Source organism: Ailuropoda melanoleuca, chromosome 9 (assembly GCF_002007445.2).
Source record: "Ailuropoda melanoleuca isolate Jingjing chromosome 9, ASM200744v2, whole genome shotgun sequence".
NCBI classification, from domain to species: domain Eukaryota; kingdom Metazoa; phylum Chordata; class Mammalia; order Carnivora; family Ursidae; genus Ailuropoda; species Ailuropoda melanoleuca.
In genome coordinates, this window is record NC_048226.1 from 103303456 (window position 1) to 103325866 (window position 22411).

Here is a 22411-nt window from a genome sequence, read left to right on the forward strand (position 1 = left end):
TTCTTAATATAATCAGTGTTCAAATCTTTAATTGTCTCATAAATATCATTATTATACGTTTTATGATTTGTTTGAATTTGGATCCAAAAAAGGTACATATGTTGCACATGTCTCTTAAGCTTCTTTAAATATATAGGTTCCCCAACCATCATTGTTTTCTTACTCAGTTTATTTGTTGAAGAAACTTAGTCACTTGTTTTTATAGTTTCCCACATCATCGATCTTTCTGATTGTGCCTCTGTGGTGCCCTTTGACCTGTTCTCTGTCTCCTGCATTTCCTAGAAACTGGTAGTTGTATCAAACCTTAATCAGATTCTGTTTCATTTTTTATTGTTTAAGAAGACTGCTTTATATAAGATGGTTGCTCTTCCATTGTGTGGCACAGTGTCCAGTTGTCTTTTTTGTGATTGATAAAAATTTTCCCACATCAGGTATTTGGTAGGGTTCATATAGGAGAAGAGAACAAACAGATGGTCAAGTTGGTTGGGCGGATGGGTGAACTAGGTGATGGGATTAAGCAGTGTACTTGCTGTGAAGAGAAAAACAAAACACAAAAAACAAACATCTCTCAAGAGAATTAAAAAATGACCAATTCTCTCTTATTTTACGGTCTTCAAAATAATAAGTTAGAATTCTCTTGACAATGAGTTTGTCTTGTTTCAGTGTGGATTTCAGTGTCTGGGTTTGGCAGGGTTCAGCCCATCCTGCTTACTCTTCTGACTGCATCAGTACCACGTTCCTCCCGTGTTTGGCATTGGGAATGTCAGATGCGGGCCCTGTCGTCTGACCGCTCTCTCACTGCTTGCCGTGACAAGATGCTGCAGATTACGCTCGGGCATCTCCAGCCCCACGCCTGGAATCAGGTGTTTCTACAAAGACATTTATAAGGAAAATGGAGATTTTAGGCTGGGTGTTTGGAGTGCTCCTTTCTGCTGGGCTGCTCACTGTTTCTAGGTCTTTTCAATGGATAGAAGTAGGAAGTTTGTTTTAAATTCAATAACATTACAAGTTTTTATTGATACTTCCAGGTCAGATTTAAGACTACAGGAATTTTATTTTACCTCCTTGCTCTTGCACTTGTATTTGTATCTTTTTTCTCCCACGCCTAGAATCTTGGTTCATAGGGACCCAGGATGACAGAATTGTGATATTACAAGTGTTAAGTATGCACTACTTATCTGCTGCATCTCACAATAAGCCTAGAACAGTCTTAGGGTAAAAGTACGAGCTTCACGGCCGGTCACATGATTATTGAAAACAGGCCATTTTGGCAAGTTCCCACCACCTAGGCGAACCTCCGTCCCTGCTTCTGCAGCCTTGTGTGAGGGTGGGGCTGGTGCAGGCACCCTTTTCCTCCCCTTCCTCTAGTCACCTGTGCCTTTGCTTTTTTTTTCGTAATTGTGGTAAAATGTACATGACGTAAAACCTACTATTGTAACCATTTTTAGGTACAATTCAGCGGCACTAAGTACACCCTCCATATTGTGTAGTCATCACCTGTATCCATTACCAGAACCTTTTAAGCACCTGAAACAGAAACTCTGTCCCCTTTATTTTTTTTATTTTTTATTTTTTTAAAGGACATTTTATTTTTTTATTTTTTAAAAGATTTTATTTATTTATTTTTGAGAGAGAGAGAGAAGGGGAGGGTGCGTAGGGAGTGGGAGGAGGCTCCCCGCTGAGCAGGGAGCCCAACGTGGACTCGATCCCAGGACCCTGGAATCATGACCTGAGCCGAAGGCAGATGCTTAACCGACTGAGCCACCCAGGTGCCGCATCTCTGGCCCCTTTAAACAATTCCCGCCCCTGTCCCCGAGCCCTGGACAGCCTGCATTCTGTCTGTGTCTGTGAATTTACCTATTCTCGGTCCCTCCTCCAAGTGGAATCACACACTGTACTTTTGTCAATACACTGTGGCATGTGTCAGAACTTCCTTCTTTTTTATGGCTGAATATTCCACCACATGGATAGACCACATTTTGTTTATCTTTTCATTTGCCTATGGACATTTGAGTTTCTGCTTTTTGGCTATTGTGAATCACGTTGAACGTTGGTGCATAGATACCTGAGCCCCAGTTTTCAGTTTGTTTGTGCAGAGATCCTGAAGTCGTTGGGTTATTTATCCCATACGCTGCCGCTTTACACTGCCAGGTAGATGGAAGTTATATTCTGTCCTGTACCATAGTTCCTAATACTGTGTTGCAAAAGTTGGAAATGATGTCGGTCAGTCCTTCTATCTGCATAGCCAGGAGGGATGCACGAACCCTGCTTTCTCATCTATGTGTCCTGTCTCCACCTCCTGCACCCTAGAGGAATGATGTTCTTGGCTGGCTTTAGGTTCACGGGGATTCTGCTGCTTTATGTGTTACCAGTCCCCTTTATTATCTCCTTGAGTTTTTCTTTCTTTTTTTTTTTTTTTTTAAAGATTTTATTTATTTATTTGACCGAGACAGAGACAGCCAGCGAGAGAGGGAACACAAGCAGGGGGAGTGGGAGAGGAAGAAGCAGGCTTCCAGCAGAGGAGCCTGATGTGGGGCTCGATCCCATAACGCCGGGATCACGCCCTGAGCCGAAGGCAGACGCTTAACCGCTGTGCCACCCAGGCGCCCCTCCTTGAGTTTTTCTGACCTCCATTATTCCCTGGGCACCTCCCCTTTGCACCTCTCTGTTTAGTAGCTCCTACTGTTCTTCCCTCCAACTTTAGGAATCTGGGTACTAATCGTGAATTCCCTTGCTCTCTGTTGCCCTTCCAGTTCTCCTCCTAGGCTTATGGGGGATGGGGTCTCACTGTGGGTACACGTGTGTTCAGTTGGCCATCTACACCTGCACATCTCTTGTTCTAAGGCTGTGTGGCCCACGTGTCTTGTCTACAAACCCTCTCCAGCTTCCCTCACCACTGTTCCATGCCCGAGGGTCACTGTTGGGGCGTGTTCTGAGTCAGAACGGACCCAGGGTTACAACTTTGTGGTTTCGACCTTGTTGTACCTCACAGACCTTAATTTCCAAATCTGCATGATGGGATCCTGGCCCATTGGAGTGACTAGGCTAACTGAGACTAAATGGGACAGTGTGGCCACAAGGGCCTGGGGGCTGTGTTGGCCTCCAGATGACCAGGGGCCGCTGGAAGCCCTCTGTCCTTAATCTCTCTGAGCCAAGGGCTGGCTTTTCTCTTTGCTCACTGAGCCTCTTTTCAAATGGAGATGCCTCCAGCCAGACGTCCTTCAGGCAGGCGGCTAGGCCCCCGACACCTCGCTGTAGTTCATTAGCTTTATTTGGGAGCAGAGGGAAAGAAAATGGGGGAGGGAGGCCTCCCAGTTTGGGGGGAGCCTCCTGATATTTGGGGGGAGGACTTTCCAGATTCTGGCCCCTTGCAGGCGCTGCTGCTGGAGCTCACTGTGGTCCCTGCCTCAGGTGGCCCCTGGGGCCTCACTCGCAGATCCCCTCTCAGGCTTGTCAGTTGGCAGTTGTACCTGAGCCAAAGGAGGTTTCGTTTTTGTAGGACAAAACCCAGGATAGCTTCAGTTTTGTCTGGCTCTACGGCTCTGTGGTAAGGGGAGTCTGAGGAGCACCGAGAAAACTGAGAAAGGGTGCAGGCCCTCTGCGAGGGTCTGAGAGGAAGCTGAGGCCAGGCGAGCTAGTCCTTGACAGACGGCTGAGGAGCTCAAGAGGGGACTGATCCTGGAGCCACAGCAGGTAGAACAGACCTCTAATACGGGCTCAGGGATCAGCAGATGGGTCATTGGAACAGAGTTAAGACTCTGGAACAGGTTCAGCAGACACGTAGGAACTTTACCACCAGGGCAGCGCTGCAGAACTTGGGGAGAAGCAGCTTTCAAACAAATGGTGCTGCAGTTGGGTGCGCGTATGGAACGAAAGTGAGTTGGAGCCTGCACAGTCACATAGCGGACTGCTAACCCAGCTAAAGCCCAAAACTTGGAGCCCCACACCTCGGAGTGGATGCATCCCCCCGCCCCTGCGTTCGGAAAGTGTGCGTGGGTGCACAGGTGGAAAACCTGAGGAAAACCGAGGTGGTGACCACAGGCAAGGAGGGATGGGGGAAGGCTCCGGCACCTGCTCGCTGTCCTGATGGGGTGGTGCTCACATGGTCTCGTGTGTTCAGTTTATGTGTTTTATGCACTTTGTATCACACTTCACAGTGGAAAAGTTCTCAAAGAGGACCCTGACACACTGGGGGAAATGCGAGGAAGCCGGTGCATCTTCAGCACGGGGCTTGCAGCACCGACCGGAGATCCAGCCTGGCTGGACAGTGGTGGGATGGTGTCCTGGGTGGGGGGATGGACAGGCTGCTGAGTGCTCGGGTGGAAACCCACGCAGGCCCTGGGTCCAGGGCGTCTGTGGGCTGCTTGAGAAGCTCTGGCCTTCCATGGGATCGTCAGGACCCCGTGTGCATTTTCAGTGCCCTGGGGCTGCAGTACAGAATCAGGCTGGAGCCCCAGCTGGGCACAGAACAGCAGGTGGAAGACGCAGACCCAGTGGGAACCAGGGCCCGGCTGTGCTGCTTCCTGGTTCTCAGACTCGCAGGTGTCTTCCCTCTCGGCCTTTACACTGACCCTTCGCTTGAACTGGATGCTCCTTCAGCCCATGAGCTGCCACCTTGACGGTGCGTTGGTCATCCACCGCCCTTCCCTTGAGCGCCAGCCCTGGGGGAGCAGGAGTGGTGACTGCTGCTTGTGGAAGTGATGAATAAAAGCGGGAATAAGCAGGGGATGCAGGCCTCCTGGAGCCGAGGTCTGCCTTGGTGACAATTGTAGTGTCAAGGTCACTGACCCATGGTACGGGGTGGCCAGTTTCAGGGTGTTCCCAGAGTAGGCACTCACTTCCTGAGGGCTCTCCCAGGAGTGTGGAGTCTGGGAGGCGGAGGCTGGACCCAGGGGAGTCGGAGGGACCATAAGCGGCCCCAGGCCCCAGGCAGTAGTGCAGGCAGCAACAAGGGCCTGCCTGTAATGGGTCCTTGAGACCCAGTGGTGGGAGGCTGGCAGGACAGAGGGACAGGCATATGCCACTCTGAGAGATAGGGCATGGAAGAAGGACCCTTTGGGGCAGGAGGCCATTAACCCCATTCCTGTGTTGGCTTTGAGACACTTGTGAGCCTAGAATGACAGGTGGGCACGTCTGGAACAGTGTGGATATGGCCCCTCTTTTAGAACCCTTTGCTGCCCTGGGCCCGTAAGCAAGGATAATAAGGTCTCCAGCCTCATAAGGCTGGTCTCTGGAACTGCATTCTGATGCCAAGTGAGAGTCGTGTGACAGCTGATCCCTCCCATTCTGCTGCTGGAATGCTTCTGGTGGTTCCCTACTGCCGATGAGGCCAGGTACTTGGGAAGCCATTCGTGCCCTTAATCCTTGAGCATGCATTTCCTGAAGGTTCAGGGAGCTGGACGTCGATACAGCACTTGAGCTCAGAGCCTGGGTCCCAGTTGGCCAACTGTCCTGGGAATGTCCTATCTAACCGTGCGCCTGGGGCACATTCCCCCTGGGGCAGTGTCTGCAGTGGGATGGCTAGTGGAGGACGTGTATACCATGGACACCCTGGTGGTGGTCCGGGACAGTTACCGCTCCTCTGTGCCTTCCCCACTGTCGGTCTCCGCTCTGGGAGGAGGGACTGACTGATGGCCAGGGTTCCTTGTGTGGGTGAGGTGAGGTGCTAGTGGAAGGTCTTGGCCCATTTCCCTACTTGGTGGAAGGGTTCCTTTTGCTTTTTAGTAGTGCTAGCTTTGTATCGCCAATACCATTTCCTACTCCAGACCTTCCTTCTTCACTCCTTTTACTTTTACATTTTATTTTGAGATCGCTATAGATTTACATACAGTTGTGAGGAGTAGCTCAGAGAGACAGACCCCTTGCACACATCTGCAGTCCCCTGAAGGCATCTAGGACACTGATGTCCACACATTCCACTGACCTTTGCAGATTTCACCAGTGTACCTGTGTCTCTGTGTGTGCACGCGTGTGTGCAGTCTTGTTAACTGTATGGATTTGTGTAACCAGGAGAGTCCAAGTGCAGAGCAGCTCCATGACAAGGACCCTGTGCTACCCTGTGTAGCCATGGCCACTGTCTTCCTCTGCCCCCACCCCACCCCCTAAGATCTCACCGTATCAAGGATTTGTTATCTTTGGAATCCTGCAGGGTGTGACTGTTAGGGAGGGGCCCAGTGCCCTTGAGATCCGTGTGGGCTGTGTGCGTCTGGAGTCGGACCCTTTCCATCGCAGAGGAGTGTTCCATGATGTTGGTGGACCAGAGTTCGGTTAACCATTTGCCCATTGAAGGCCTGGGATGTTTCCAGTTTTTGGCTGTTATGAGTAAAGTTGCTGTGAAGTTTGTGTCCAGGTTTTTGTGTGAACTGGAATGTCCGTTTCTCTGGGACAAAGGCCCAAGAGTGCCGCTGCTGGGTCATGTGGTGAACACATGCTTAGTGTTTTTAAGAAACTACTGGTCTGTTTTCCAGAGTGGCTGCACCATTTTGTGTGCCCACCAGCAATGTGGGAGACCCTTGCCCTTCTGATAGGCATGCAGGGCACCTCACGTGGTTTTAACCTGTGCTTTCCTCACGGTTAATGCTGTCGAAGATCTTTCCATGGGCTTCTTTTGCCATCTGTATATCGTCTTCAGTGAAATGTCTGTTCACACCTTTTGCCCATTTTCTAATTGGATTTTTTGGTTTTTACGGCTGAGTTTTGAGTCCTTTATGTGAGCTGGAGAGAAGTTCTTTGTTTGGTCTGTGATTTGCAGACGTGCTCTCCAGTCAATGGCTTGGCTCTTCACCCTCTTCACAGGGTCTTTTGTGGAGCAAAAGTGTTTAGTTGTGGTGTGGTTCAAGTTGTCTTTTACGGACTGTGCTTTTGTGTCCCGTCTGCAGAAACTGTATGTCTTCACCTTTAACATTGAGATGCACAGTGCGCCTGGGGTAGTGATTATGATGAGTTTTTTTTATATGTGGCTATCCAGCTGACCCAGCTCCATTTATTGGAAAGGTTCTTTTTCTGCTGCTCTGCACTGTCATAAATTGAGTGTCTAGACTTAGTGGATTTGTTTCAGGACTCTGTTCTGTTCCATTGGTCTGTTTACCCCTAAGCCAATACCTCAGAGTCTTAGTTACCGATCTTTATATTACATTTTGTTATGGAATAGTGTGAGTACTTCAAATTTGTTCTTTTCTAGGATTGTCCTGATTGTTCTTAGCCTTTTCCATTTCACATAAAATGGAGAATAAGTTTTGTGAGTTTCAAATACAGCTACTGTGTTTTGGTTGGGATCGCTTTGGACCTTAGATAAGCTAGGGAGAAATGACGTTCTGGCACTTCGAGACTTGTGACCCATGAGCATGGTAGATCCTTATTCGCTAGGTCTTCCCTCATGCTTTTAAAAAAGGTTTTGTGGTTTTCTGTGTATAGGTCTTGTGCCTCTTTTGTTAGACTTGCTCCTAGACATTGATGATTTGGGGTATATTGTATTACCATAAACAGCATCGTAATGTTTCATTGTCTAGTTGTTGCTAGCATTTGTAAATACAGTTATTGTTTACATTGACCTTGTATCTGCCAATACTGCTGTTTTAATTAATCCTAATTGTTTTTCTATAGGATCCTTCAGGTTTTTATCATACACAGTGTCATTTGCAAATAATGAGTTTTTTATACCCTTCCTGTCCTTATTCCACTCATTTCTTTCTCTTGCCCAGTTGCATTGGCTAGAACCTTAGTACAAATATGAACAGAAGTAGTGATAGCAAACATTCTTGTCTCGCCCAGTGTGGTTTGTTTTTAAAATAGGTTGGGATAATCATTGTGCTGATGGGAAGAACCCAGAGGCAGGAGAGAGCTGATGCTGGGAGACAGAGGTCCTGGAAGAGTCCTGGGGGCGTGGGTCCAGGTCCTTGTAGTGGGATGAAGCATTGTGGGGGAAGGTGGGAACAGTGGCAGGTGGATATCCTTGTCTGATGGCTTCTGTTTTTTCATGAAACATGTCAGCAGCTGAGCATGAGAATAAGGGAGAAGAGGCAAAGGAAGCTGTAAGATTTCTCAAAGAATTAGTGCCATTGAGTGTGGGGGTATCCTGATCGGATGGGGGCCACCAAATGTGGGGTGACCCGATTGGGTGGAGGCTGGCCTCACGGGTGAGGCAGAACAAAGGAGAGTTTATTGAATACACTGCAAGGGAGCAGCGGGCAGAGCGGGCAGGACAGCATGCGGGACAGTGAGGGAGAGACTGTCTGCCAGGAGGCGGCGGTGGGGGGGGGCTGCGGTTAAAGGGGGAAGGTGAGGAGATGTGGGAATGGAGGGAATTTTCCTGTTTTGGTACCTAAGTCCGGGTGTCAGTGGCCCATTGGACAGGCGTAGGGCCTATGGCTGTTTTTGAGTGGGTCACCTGATGGGCCTGTTTGTATTCAGCTAGGGGGCTGGGGGGTTACTGTGGGCCCTCTACTTTCCTCAGGTTTCCATGGCTGAGGTTGGTTGCCTGAAAGTGGCCTCTACAGAGCGGGCCCCGCATCTGTCTGGAGTGTGGTCCGTGGCCCTGCTGGCTCATTCCGTGTTGGGCAGGCATGCCGGACAGGCTGGCTTCCCCCCGTGCACAGTAGAGCAGGAGGCAGAGCGCGTGATGGTTGAGCACGGCTTGAAGCTGAAGGTGAGGACATGACAGTGTGGGGGCTTTGGAGTGCTGGGGTCAGCGTCCGCAGCACTGAGCTGGGGGGTAGGTGATGGTCTGAGAATGGGCTGCTGAGTTGAAATGCCAGAGTGGGGGTGAGGGGAGACAGTTACTGATGGTGACGGGGTCAAGGGCATAACTGGGATAGAGGATGAGGTCACTGGCAGGAAGAAGAGGTCAGACTGAGGAGCAGGGAGTTGAAGGGTGGTCACAAGAAACGGAGACCCCAGGAATTCAGAGCTGGCGCAGCGATGGGGCGATGCCCAGAGCAAGGGCTGGGGTGGGTGGTGGGCAGAGCTGTTGGCTCGTGTCAGCTAGGACTCTTGGACAGAGGAGTGGGGGAGGGGCTGCAAGCCACAGTGGGGGACAGGGCAGGTGAGTGCCCCCCTTCCAGGGCAGGGGGCTGAGGTGGGTTCAGAATTGGGGGATTGAGAGCAGGGTCAGAAGCCCCCTCCTCGATGCTGCTTCTCTGGTCAAGCCTGTCTCTACCTTCCCTGCCAGCTCAGCTAGGTTCTCAGGAGGTGGAGCCCCCGCCGTGTCCTTGCCAGTTCTCCGTGGGGGACCTCTCCTGAGCTGGCAGTGGTCTCCTTACCCTTCTCTTTTAAAAGCACAGGAAGGCTCCTTCTTTGAGAAGGGTCACCTGTGTGGTGGGAGGTACGCCTGTGGGGCAGTGTCTTGACATGCTGTATTGGTCCAAGGCCTTTTCCGTTTCTCTGGGTGCCCCAGGTCATCCTCGAGGCTGGCACCCTGGGCCTCTCTGGTCCAGCCACGTGTGTCATCCAAGCGCGTGTCCTGCTGGTAATTACTAGGGACTTGAGTATCTAACTGGGTGTTTTCAGTGCGATCTGTGTCCTCTGTCCTGTGAGCTGTCTTGCACGGCCCCATCATGGTGGACCTGAGGACCACTTGGTCATGTTTTGTACATGTTTTGCCCAGCTGACCATCTGTTTTCTGGTTTTGTGGGCTTTGTTTTGATTTGTCTTATCCCTCAGTGCAGACATCTTGAAGACCTAGTGCAGCCGGATTTATCACTTTTCGTTTTCGTCTCTGGGTTTTGTGTCACGGTTAGAAAGGCCTCCCTGTGCTGGGATCACAGATACTCTTCCTTCTTCCTGATACGCCTGTGGCTTTATTCTTCCTTATGGCTGTGTCTCTGATGAGTCTGGAGCGGATTTTTTTTCTTTTTTTTTAAGATTTTATTTATTTATTTTGGCAAGGGGAGTAGAGGGAGAGAGTAAGGGAGAGAATCTCAAGCAGACTGCACGCCAAGCACAGAGCTCTCCGTGGGGCTCGATCCACGACCCTGAGATCGTGACCTGAGCCGAAATCAAAAAGTCAGACGGTTCACTGACAGAGCCACCCAGGCGCCCCTGGGGTGAGGAGAGAGGCAGAACCCGCTCTGTGTTTCCAGGCACCCGTAGCCACGCGCTGGAGCCGTGCTCCCTCCGTGGTCCTGTGTGGCCCTTCTGTGCTCTCTGCAGCAGCCACCCTCGTCCTCCCATGTGCATCTCTGTTGGCCCCTCGCTCCTGGATGCTCTGTCCTGGGCTTCCTGGTGCCAGTTTGCCCTGGACACTGCTCACACCTACTCCTGAGGGCCCTCCTTCGTCTGCCTGCCTCTCACTGGCCCTTTCCCTGGATCTTACAACCTGTCCCATCCTCGTCCTGTTACTCTTGTCTTCTCCTGTCCATTCCCTACTGGGAGGTGTGTGGGTCCCTGTGCCTCTTCTGTGAGGTTTCCCTCACCCCCCATCTGATCACATCAGTCATTTGTCTGAAAGCTTCTGTGGCTCCCACAGAAGGGCAGAGGCCAGCTCCTCAGCTGGGAACAGAAGATGCTCCCGGAGCTGACTGTGGTACGTGCTGTCCTTACCAGGTCGGATCTGATAGCCAACAGGAGTGCTCACATCTGTTCTCCCAAAACAGAGTGCTTACAGGTGCTTAGAAGAGGTTTACCTTGTGTGGCTCAAAAGTGAAACAGAAGTGACCCGAAGTGTGTATTCCCCATCCGCCTGCCTCTCTGAACCCCACCATGACCATTTTTGGTCTTTGTGTGTCTTTCTTGTGTTTCTTATATACATAAAAATGTATGTTATTTTATTCCTTTTTTACACAAAATGTAGTGTACCATATACAGACTTTATACCTTTTCTCGTCACTGAACATTTTTTTAAAAAGATTTATTTATTGGGACTCCTGGGTGGCTCAGTCATTAAGCATCTGCCTTCAGCTCTGGTCATGATCTCAGGGTCCTGGGATCGAGCCCTGCATTGGGCTCCCTGCTCAGTGGGGCGTCGGCTTCTCCCTCTCCCTCTGCCCCTCACCCTGCTCATGTTCTCTTTATTTTTAAAAAAGATTTCATTGATTTATCTGAGCGAGCGAGAGAGAGAGCGTGCGTGAATGGGATGACGAGCAGAGGGAGAGGGAGAATGCCAAGCGGACTCTGTGCTGAGCACAGAGCCTGATGCAGGGCTCGATCCCACAACCCTGCGATCATGCCTTGAGTTGAAATCAAGAGTCAGACACTTAACTGACTGAGCCTCCCAGATGCCCCTGAACAAACACTATTTCTTAGCTTCCCTTCCATGGTGGTCCACAGGAAGCTCTTCGTAAACCCCTCGGGGTCTTATTTAATTAGGCCATGTGACAGAGAGGTAGGTCATTTCCAGTGTTTTCTGTCCTAAAGGCTGTTGGAGCAGGGGCCTGACGGTAGCCCTGTGGGGTTGCTGGTGAGTGCACCCTGGGGGATGACCACTCTGTACTCCGTGGATGTCACAGTGGGGAGGGTGCCTGTGGCAGCACCTGCAGGTCCACTACTCCTACGGTCTGTGTGCCAGTGCGAGCACCCTGCTGCCAGTTCCCCAGCTGCTGCTCTCAGAGCAGGCCCTCCCGTGCCTGCTTCCTTCTGCTCATGGGCACTAGGCCTGACCTCACTCACTGATGGACATCCTGCTCCTTTACTGAGGGTAGGGCCTGTCCTCGGTCCCCTCCTGTGCCCCGTCCCTGCCCCCAGCAGAGAGCCGGGCAAAGGAGCTGGGAGGGAGGAGTGACCAGAGCAGGCACGCCAGTCAAGTGCCCTCCCCTGCAGTGGACGGGCTGCCTCTTCACAATCTGGTGTTGTCATGTTTTAGGGTCTTTGGGCATCTGGTCCTTTCCTAACTGGATGGTGCAGGCCATGGGGGCACCTCAGGCCTGAGTTTGTCCACTCCGTAGCTGCACCGAGCTGTGCCAGGCCTGGTCCCCTCAGCCCTTTACAGCGCTGACCAAAGGCTCCTCTTGCAGGTGCCAGCACATGGTTAAGGAGATGGGACAGGGAGTGTGCCCTTAACAAGCTTGTCCTCTAGTGGAAGAGACAGGCCAAGACAGACAGTGCCCTTGTGTCTGGTGTCCAGCATCCAGCCTCGGCCTGCTCGGGAAGCCGCTGTGAGGCCCGTGTGCCCACTGGGGTCTGGGACGTTGGTGGGATGGGAGTCTTCCCAGGTGAGCCGGTCTAGGGTGGGGTGGTATGAGCACATGAGATAGGGTTGGGTCGGTCCTGGAATGGGGGCCGGGCTACGGGGGCCCTTGTTGCGTGTGAGTCCTGCAGCACCCTCCGTTGGCACGGATGGACAGACCTATGTCTCTGGGACGCCTGCCTTAACCAGGACAGTGTCGGCCCTGCATCAGGTTCCCGGGGAGCGATCCCAGCGTCTCGCCCACGGCATTTGGATGACCTTACCTTGTTACTCTGTAGAATGGCGATATGCACTTTCCCAGAGTGCAGACACCCAGGGGTGTCTGGAGATTTTCCTGTTTTTTTGGTATTGTAGATAATGCTGCGAATAAAACCAGCTGTTCTGATCGCAGGTTACAGGAATCTACTCCAAAAAGCCAAGCACAGCTTCCCATCCTGGGGGTGGGAAGCCCCCAGAACTGGAGGGAAGGCGGGTGGGCAGGCTTGGGCCTGACGCAGCCTGGGCTCCCCCAGCCTCCATCCTCAATCTCTTCCTCTCTCTGAACAAGGCCGTGGGTGAGTAAAGCGACATGTAACCGCCCCTTTCAGGCTCTGGGTTCTCGTTCCACCATCACTAACCCTCACACAGATGCTGAGGTGGGCGTGAGGGGTGCTGCGGTGGAGTGGTTAACAGGGGACTTTGCATGTAGGCATGGTCTCAGTTTTCCTGTGTAGCAATGGGGATAATGACAGGGACCTGCTGGGAGGCTGTGACAGTGGGTGTCACGGGTGTTGCGTGGATCTGTTCCTGCGGGGCTGGAGGCTGAGGACTGGGCCTCCTGTCCCAGAAGCTAGGGGCCCCAGCGGCACTCTCAGCACAGTCTTCAGGGATTGCCCAGGGGTGAGGGCTCTGAGAGGCTCTGGGGTGGTGGTCACCGTCCTTCTAGGAGGCTCCTCCCATCTCAGTCCACACTCTTGTGCAGTTTACCTGGGCATAGAGCTGAGACCTGGAAAAAGTCGCCCAGATTATCTGTTTGACATTCTAGTGAGACTCGGGGAGGATTTGTGAACAAGGTGGGAGAGGCCCTGCTTACCCCCCCCACCTCCCAGGCCTGGCTGTGGTTCACTGGCCGTTCCGCGGGACGCCGCTAAGCCACCTTGGCCTTGTCTGGTGGACCAGACGGTTCCTGGACTGTGGCTGGGAGGAGGCCGCTGGGTGAGGCCTGGGGAGGGGCATCAGGCAGGGTCCAGGGCGCTGGGGCCCAGAAGGCTTAGGGGTGAGCCTGGAGGGGCCACCCCTGCATGGAGACTGTCCTGGGATCGGGCGCCCACTGTAGTGTTTCCCGGGCACTCCCACGGTCATCTTAGGGTCACCTTGGGCTCAGAGAACATAGTCAGCAGCCCAAGGACGTGCCCAAAGTTACAGGGAGATTGCCCTCAGGCATCTTCCAGGAAGGAGCACTGCTGAAGGGCCCCGGAGCAGATCCAGGGCTTCAGGAGCCTGAGTCAGGGGCTGAGGACCCGAGTAAGCTGCCGCAGCCCAAACCAGGAGACCAGAGTCTCCAGTGTGCACTGGCCAGGGTTCTTCCCACTGTGGCTGGGTTGGGGGAGGGGATGCTAGGCTCTCCAGATCCTGCTTCCTGATGAATTTTCATGGATGGCCTTCGAAATGAGTGAACCAAGACACGTGTTCAGTTTGAAAAGCTGCCTGCTCTTTTTGGTTGTTTTCTGGAGGACATGGGCTTCGGAACCTCTTTTAGTCTGTGAAGTGATAGGGTGGGCGACACCTTCTAAGTCTGGCTCAACTTGACACAGTCAGGTGGTGGCTTTGGTGCTGGCGCCCGTCTTCAAGAAGTGCAGCTGGTCCCTGTGACCCTGTGAGCTCACTCTGCTGGGGAGCCGTGGCCTGGGGGTCCCCTCCCTTTGCCACGGCTGAAGACTGAGTGCCTTGCTCCTCACTTATGGTCTGTTGGGGTGGGTGGTTCAGGTCAGCTTCCCTGGAAGACCCGGAGAGGCGAAGGTCACACCTTGTGTGTGGGATTGCCTGCTCCCTGCGGGTGGAGGGGGGCATGAGGGGAGGGCGCTGTGAGTGGCCGGGAGGGAAGGAGAGTCTTGCAGACTGGGTGAGGCTCTGCCATGCCCTGCGTTCATAGTTTGTAGCCTGCACAGCCCTCAGGGCAGTTCTGGGGGAGCCCAAGGGGAAGGTGACGTTGTGCGGTCCAGCCTGGGGCAGACAGGTCAGTGATGCAGTAGGGGACCAGGGCCTTGAGAAGCTTGCAGAAAACAGCTCCCGGAGGCCAGCACCTGGGCCCTGGAGAGGCAGCTTCATGGGGAAGGCCCGCTGCCAGCTGCCGGTGCAGCCCTCCTTGCTCCCTGCTCTGAGCTGCACTGCCCTTTCTGGGAGCCCTGAGTGTGTGAGTGAGGGGTGCCCTGCGCCCCCGCCGGAAATGTTGTCCAGCAGTGCTGGCTGTGGGCTGGAGATGGGCCTCGTCCGGGGCGGGGCAAGCATCTTACCTGCTGGCCGGCCCCACCCGGAGCTGGCCTTCACGTGCCTCCCCTTCCCTCCTCCACAGGCTAGTGGAAGCCTCCTGCTGTCTGCCGCCTTACCTGCCTTCGAAAGAGGCCTCCAGGAGACACAGTTGCCAGGCCTGCCGTGCCCTCGGTACCCGGCTGCTCACACAATCTCACTCCTGGGCACTGGGGCCAAGACCCCAGGACTCTGAGGGCACACCCTGCCCTGGTCTCTCTCTGGCTGTGGGGCCTGCCCTCTGGCCACACCTCCCTGTTAGCACTGATGTACTGACCCTGGAGGACAGATGGGAGAGGGGACGGAAGGCCAGCCCATGGCTGCTCCCAGACCCCACCCAGGATCCTGAGGCCTGGAAGGGGAGGGGGCTTCTAGAACTCCCAAGGGCTCCCAGGGGCCTCTGCCCATTGCCCCGCCCTCCTTTTGCCCTCACTGAAGTGCCAGGACACGGCAGCTTTGTTATCTGGGTAATTAGCTTCAGACCCTGGACTGAGGCTGGCCAGGTCCTGGGCTGCTTCCCACAGGCTGTGCACCCTGACCCCAAGAGGGAGGTGAGGCCCTGCCCGCTGAGCAGCCAAGGTGCCAGGGCTCTTGAGAGGCAGGCTGCGGGCACCCACACTGCCCTTTCTGCCTGGGGTCCGTGTCCCTCAGGACTGCCTGGGCCTGGTCACAGCGTGGGGCCTTGTGACCTAGCCTCGCCAGGGGCAGGGGCCACCACCGAGCCTTAGGGAGGGGATGCCCCCAAGGGTGCTGGTCCAGCCCGCTGCCCCACTCCTCAGGCCCAGTCTGGCCCCTGTGCTCCCCCATCTGGTGCCCCGAGCAGCCCCCCTGGCAGGTAGCCCCCGCCATGGCCGAGCACCTGGAGCTGCTGGCGGAGATGCCAGTGGTGGCCAGGATGAGCACGCAGGAGCGGCTGAAGCACGCCCAGAAGCGACGTGCCCAGCAGGTGAAGATGTGGGCCCAGGCTGAGAAGGAGGCCCAGGGCAAGAAGGGCCCCCGGGAGCGGCCGTGGAAGGAGGCAGCCAGCGGCAGGCCGCAGAAGCGGGTCCTCTTCCCCCCCAGCGTCACCCTTCTGGAGGCCGCTGCCCGAAATGACCTGGAAGAAGGTGAGCGTGGCTGAGCCCCAGGGCACAGTGCCATCCTGTGGAGGCCCAGGGGCTGGCCTGGCGTTCTCAGTTGCACGCTGTCAGTGGTAGGCCGCCTGAGGCCGGCCTGCGGTGGGGCGGCACACACGGGGTGCTGCTGGGGGCATGCGGCTGATGGGCTGTTGGGCATCGGGCAAGGCCTAGGAGCCTGGACGAGCATCCAGGGCTTCGCTCAGGTGGGCTGGGAGTGGCCCGCAGTCTTCGCCGCCTCTTGCCAGGGTGCTGGGTGACCATCAGGAGAGTCCTGGCCACCACCTGCTTGGGTCCTCAGTCTCCACCTCTGTAAAGGAGGGTGCCCACCTCAGCAGGTTAAAGCGCAGGGGCAGGGGTCTGCCGCATGCCAGCCCCCCTGACGCCTGCCTCAGGCCCCGTCTCTGACTTCTTCCTCCCCATCAGGACCTTCCTGGCTAAATGACAGGCGTGAGCTTTCTTGGGCAGGCTCCTCGTTCCTCCCCTGTACCCTGTGTGCTCACAGCCCCTCTGTTCTCCCGGAGAGGCTCTGGAGGGCTCTCCCTGCCTTCCTCCAGGGCAGAGGCTGGGGTGCAGAGGGCAAGGAGGGGCGGGCAGTGCTTCAAGGCCCGGGAAGTAGTGGAGGGCATGGTGGGTGCGCTGCAGGCAGGCCGTGGCATAGGGGAGTGCGGGAAGGAGGGCGGTGTTGCCTGCGGAGCGCAGTCTGAGAGGGCCGGGCCATCACGGAGGTCCGTGGTGACCTTGGCGACAGCCTGGGCCCACTGAACAATGAGGACAGGGACTAGCTCTGCTGAGGGGAGACCCTGTAGGGGACAGGCCTGGATGCCTTGGGCCTGCACTGCAAGCTGCAGCTGGGCAGGGAGCCTGCTTTAGGCTGGGGCACGTGTGGGGGTGGAGTGCTCTGCTGGTGGGAAAGGCTTGGGGGAGCACGAGACCCAGTGAGGGTATTGCTGGGGGGGGGGTGCTGGAACCCTGGCCAGAATGGGCGAGATTGGAGCCCAGCGGAGACTGCCCGTACACAGGAGCCTGAGGGCTGGAGCATCAGGGTTCAGGAGGGGTGGGTCTCACTTGGTGCTGGAGGCGGGGGCATGCTGTGTGTGTGCACTTGGGGCAGGCAGAGCCCCAGTGCCCTGGCTGTTGAGCCCTCCGCCTGGGCTCGGGGGTCCCTCTGGCCCCTTGACCACTGTCCTCGTCGGCGTTCCCTGCTCCCAGCCGCAGGATAGCAGTCAGTCCAGGAACCCTTAGGTACCCTGCACCCCGTCTAGAACAGTGTTGGCCTGTGGCCGGACCTCTCTCTACACCCTCATCACACTCCCCCCTCCCCCTTCTTACAGTCCGTCAGCTCCTTGAGAATGGGGTCAGCCCCGACCTGGCCAACGAGGATGGCCTGACGGCCCTGCACCAGGTCAGCCATTGCTTGGTGGGGTGGGTGGGCGAGGAGGGGGCTGTGGCACTCAGGCTCTGTGGTTTGTAGAGCTGCATCGATGACTTCCGGGACATGGTGCAGCAGCTCCTGGAGGCTGGGGCCAAGGTCAATGCCCGCGACAGCGAGAGCTGGACACCCCTGCACGCTGCGGCCACCTGTGGCCACCTGCACCTGGTGGAGCTGCTCATTGCCCGGTAGGGCCCCGTCGGTGTGGCCAGACCGGGCGTCTGTGTCAGGCAGGGGCTACACTTGGGCCAGGAGAGGCCGGGCCTTCCTTGCAGATGGTAGTTGTCCTGAGACACAGCCCAGGTGTCTCGTCTGAGGAAGCAGGCTTGGCCCTTGGCTTATTGTGTTCCCACTCACTTTTGCTTACCCTGACCTCACCTGGGCATGGAGCTCAGGGCCTTGGCAGAGCCTGCGGATGCTGTGGCAGCAAGGGAACAAGCACGTACTCAGGGACGTGCGGTGGTTCCTGGGTGCGCCCTCCAGCCGAGCACCCTTAGGAGTTTAGGAGCTCCTTGACGGTGGGTCTCGACCTCTAGCTCTGCTCTCACTGGGGTCTGCACAGAGACATGCCCTTCTGGACAGCGTGATGAAGGCAGCACTGGCAAAGATGGAGGGCACCTGCACATGGATGGAGACTTTGACAAGGAGGGCGGAGCAGGGCAGGACTTCTTTGCATGCATGCCTTAGTGAACAGGAGGGGTGGTCAGCTTTACCCGGGTCCAGGAATTCCCCCCACCACCAAGGCCCCTCACCTTGGACCCCTGCAGCAGAACAGATGGTCAGGGGCTCAGGCTTTCCTTGGAGTGGTCTAGGTGCTGATAGTGGGTGTGTGGGTGGGTGGCAGTCTCTTCCCTTCACACATAGACGCCCCAGAGTGGCAGGGGTGGGTGTATGCAGCTCCTGTGCACAGAGAGCCCCCACCTTTGTGTTCCAGGCTCCCCTGCAGCTCCCCTGGCCATGCCTCTGCTTGAGCCTTGTTCCCTGCAGCTCTCCTCCCTCTACCTTTTGCTCCCTGAGGCTCCTGGAGTCCTGCCCCCCCCCGCCCCTGGCTGGTGGGCCCAGTGTGTGGGTTGACAGGGGCACATGGGTGTGGAACCTGGTGCTCAGACACGGGTGGAGACTGGGGGATGGCCTACCTGGCTTGAGGGCAGGATCCAGAGCTGAGGGGCACCAGGGGCCTGGGCCTCCTCCATCTTTGACCCACACTGTCCTGGAGAGCAGCCCCAGGCCGAGGGCCTCTGTAGAGGGTGGACTAGAAGCGTCCATGGGGGAGAAGGGCTTTGTGGCCAAAGCCCCTGTCCATTCTTCCTGCAGTGGTGCCGACCTCTTGGCCGTCAACACTGATGGGAACATGCCTTATGACCTCTGTGAGGATGAGCGGACGCTGGACTGCCTTGAGACGGCCATGGCCAACCGTGGTGAGTATGACCCCACTCGCCCACCCGTGGTGCCTGGGGTGCCAGCTCTGAGCTCGCTGCCTTTCAGGCGTCACCCAGGACAGCATTGAGGGAGCCCGGGCCTTGCCAGAGCTGTGCATGCTGGATGACATCCGCAGCCGGCTGCAGGCGCCGGGAGCCGACATCAATGCCCCCCAAGACCACGGGGCCACGCTGGTGAGGTTGGGGCCACGTGAGGTGCAAGTGGGGAGGTCGCCACTGGAGGGGCAGGGCAGGGACTCAGGGCTGAGCGGTTTGCCCGTAGCTACACATTGCGGCCGCCAACGGGTTTGGTGAGGCGGCTGCCCTGCTGCTGGAGCACGGGGCCAGCCTGAGCGCCAGAGACCAGGACGGCTGGGAGCCGCTGCACGCTGCAGCCTACTGGGGCCAGGTGAGTGCAGGGTGGGGGCAGCCGGGCCTGGTAGGGGCTCCTGGCTCCTGGCCGCGGGTCCTTCAGCAGCCCGGGCTCCCTGGCCCTCAGGTGCATCTGGTGGAGCTGCTCGTGGCACACGGGGCCGACCTGAACGGGAAGTCTCTAATGGATGAGACGCCTCTTGGTGAGCTGGGGCTGCCTGTGCCAGCGTGGAGGGTGGCTGGGAGGGCACCAGTGACCCTCTGCCCACTTCTCCTAGACGTGTGCGGGGACGAGGAGGTGCGGACCAAGCTGCTGGAGCTGAAGCACAAGCACGACGCGCTCCTGCGTGCCCAGGGCCGCCAGCGCTCTCTGCTGCGCCGTCGCACCTCGAGCGCGGGCACCCCACCCCCCCGCTCTGCCCTGGCTTTGCCTCGTGGACGTGGCCGCAGTGCCAGTGGGAGCTCCTGGCCGAGTCCGAGGGGCGACTGGCATCCTCCCCCCACCCTCACTGTGCCTCCCCCAGGAAGGTGGTGAGGAGGGTGAGCCTGACCCAGCGCACCAGCCTGTACCGCAAGGAGCATGCCCAGGAGGCCATCGTGTGGCAACAGCCACCGCCTGCCAGCCCGGAGCCGCCCGAGGAGGACGAGGATGGCCAGACGGACGCGGAGCTGCGACCCACGCCCAGTTTGGTGAGCCCCACGCCGTCCTTCTCCAGCACGGTGGCTCTGGGGCTGGGCCCTACCCTCTGTGGGTGGCGCAGGTGTGAGACCTGATGTTGCTGCCCCATTTGTCCCACCACACCCACCCTAGGAGTCCGTGGGGCCGGTGACCCTGTTCCCAAAAACCAGGCCAGTGCAGCACAGTGGCAGCTGCTGGCCCTATTCTCGTTTCTGCCCCTTGACCACCACGCAGCCCGGGGCCTGCAGCCAAGGGAGGCCAGAGAGCGCCTTCCTGGTGGCCTCTGAGGCCCGTGCTTCCCCAGCAGGAGGACGATCTTGAGTCGGCCAGGCCGCACAATGGCCGGGTTGGAGGCAGCCCAGGGCGGCACCTGTATTCCAAGCGGCTGGACCAGAGCGTCTCCTACCAGCTGAGCCCCCTGGAGAGCACCGCCCCCGATGCCCTGGTCCGGGCCAAGGCCCAGCACACGCTGGCGGAGCTGAAGCGCCAGAGAGCCGCTGCTAAGCTGCAACGTCCCCTGCCTGAGGGACCCGAGGGACCCGAGGGACCCGAGCCTGGCCTGCCTGTGGACGCTGAGAGCCCCCAGCCGCAGTGCCGCTCCGGGGCTGGTGGAGATCCGCCCCTGCTGAAGCTCACAGCGCCCTCAGAGGAAGCCCCCATGGAGAAGAGGCCTTGCTGCCTGCTCATGTGAGGGGCTGGCCGCCAGAGTCACAAAGTCCTGTTGTGGGGCCCGGCCAGAGGCTGCCGTGGGGCCCCTGCTCTGGGGAACCCAGTGTGTGCCCTGGTGCTGCTGCTGGGGGATAGGCAGTGCAGGGCCTCCCCTGTTCCCCCCTTCTAGGGTGCCAGCATCCTCGCTCAGGGATGAACGTCTAGCAGAAGCCCTCCTGGGGGGTCCTGGCTACAGAGACCTAGTTTGATTGTGTGACTCTTGATAAAGGGCTGTTCTGCCACCGGCCTTGTTGTGTGTGTCAGCTGGGCCACTGTCCTGGGCGTGGGGAGCTGTTGTGTTGCTCTTCTGGGTGTGCCCATCCCTGTTCGGGGCCTGTAGGTGCTTGCTTGTGGCTGCCTGGCCCTGCGTGGGAGTGAGGCCCACGGCCACTGGGCAAGAAGCCTGGCTTGTTGTGCACCCGCCTTCCTGCCTTCCCAGCCTCCTGGAGGCTCCTCTGTAACTCTTTGCTTTCCTGAGAGGAACAGGGAGCTTTGGAAGGACATTCCTTGGGGGTCAGGGCTGGAGGTATCCACACCAGAGGGGCAGGGATCCTGGCTTGGAAGGGGAGGGGGCTTTCCACAAGATTCTTGAGCCACAGAGGGGAGAGTCTGCACAAGGCTGGAGTCAGAAACCTCCCTGGGGGGTGAGTCCCCCGTTCCTGGCACATAGCCCTGATCCTGGGGCCTGGCTGCCAGCCTCTGCCTGGGCCGGCAAAGGGGGCCAGTGGTTGGCCGCCCAGATTCTGAGCTGGCTGGGCACAATGTGTCAGGGTGACAGGGGCCCCTTAGGGGCCTCGAGTGGGAGGGCCGAGGGCACTGCTGCCCTCTGTCCATGGTGGGCAGCTCTGCATGGCCACCAGTGCTGGGTCACCTTCCCCTCCCCAGTGAGTTCTGACCCAGTCAGCCCCGTGTCTGCAGGGCCCACACTTTCCTGAGCATCACTGGTTGGAGGGGTGTCCTCAGCAGGGCTGGGGAGGGCAGGGGATAGGCTGTGGGTTAAATTTAGCGTGTGGGGCGGTGCAGCTGCCACGGTCCACCTGCTAACACGGCTGCCGCTTGTGCCTTGCTGCCAGGGGTGGGAGGGGCTGTCTCTGCCTGGGGCTGGGGCTGGGGCCATATTAGCCTGTGCTCTGGCCTGGGGGCCAGAGGTGGGGCGGGCCCCCGAGGTGGCACAGAGCCGAGACGTGCAAGTGAGACACAGGCTGGCTGCCTGGGGCTCCTGCTCTTTCCTTTCCAGCCATCAGGAGCAGAGGAGCCCGGGCTGCCCTCAGGCCTGACTACCTGCCCTCAGCCTCTCTCAGAGGCCTGGCTCCTTGACCTTCCACTCAGAGTCAGATGTCAGCAGCTGGGGTAGCCACCCCTGGGTATGGCCTATCAGCTCCCTTCAGGGCCTGGGGAGGTGGGGCCCTGAGGGCCTATCACAGCTTGCTTCCCACTATCTCTACCAGTCAGGAATAACAGGGAAGGGGAGCTTAGGTCACCCTGCCTGTGGTATGGCCCCAAGGACAGCTCCAGGCTGGCGTATGGTGAAAGGGCACAACAGCAGCCCAGAGCAGCCGAGGTGTCCGAGGGCCCAGAGCCACCCTACCCAGAGCCACCCAACCCAGAGACTCCGGCCTCCACCAGTTACTGATCTGGGACCAAGGTCCAACCCCAGGGCTCATGCAGCCAGCGGGCCATGGTTGCCAGCCCAGGAGGGGCCAGCCAGATGGAACCCTGCATCTGAGCTTTCGCTCCCCTCCCCCAGTAACACCAGGATTCTATAGAGGCCTGACTCAGTTACCTGGGAGACAGGCCTGCTGGCCCAAGCAAAGATGGGGGGCCTGAGAGGGCTAGGCTTTGGCAGAGCCCTGCTGGGGTAAATCTCCAGGGGCCTCAGCTCCATTTCCCCTGGGGGTTTAGCTCTGCCCAGCTCTGCCAACCTCTCCAGGCACTCAGCGCACCTCCCCTCCCCCGGCTCAGTCCCTCAGAGCTTCTTGAACCTTCTGTCTGTCCCTACCCCCCATGTAGGTCTCCTGCTCCCCTGTCATGGGGACACTGGGCGGGCACTGGGCCTCGCCCCAA

The 22411-nt window shown here is 57.2% G+C and overlaps 1 protein-coding gene across 1 annotated transcript in view; it reads left to right on the forward strand.

The window, feature by feature from the left end:
* The window catches only part of PPP1R16A (protein phosphatase 1 regulatory subunit 16A), a 39979-nt gene extending 19615 nt beyond the window's left edge, over positions 1-20364 (forward strand). Inside the window, exons 2-11 of the mRNA XM_034668831.1 lie at positions 14670-15729; positions 17073-17143; positions 17213-17358; positions 18485-18588; positions 18656-18783; positions 18872-18997; positions 19088-19163; positions 19239-19359; positions 19476-19650; positions 19947-20364. Coding sequence (XP_034524722.1) covers positions 15471-15729; positions 17073-17143; positions 17213-17358; positions 18485-18588; positions 18656-18783; positions 18872-18997; positions 19088-19163; positions 19239-19359; positions 19476-19650; positions 19947-20330 — 1590 coding nt within the window. The 5' untranslated portion in view covers positions 14670-15470 and the 3' untranslated portion in view covers positions 20331-20364. The remainder of the gene's footprint in view (positions 1-14669; positions 15730-17072; positions 17144-17212; positions 17359-18484; positions 18589-18655; positions 18784-18871; positions 18998-19087; positions 19164-19238; positions 19360-19475; positions 19651-19946) is intronic.
* The last annotated feature ends 2047 nt before the right edge of the window (positions 20365-22411 follow it).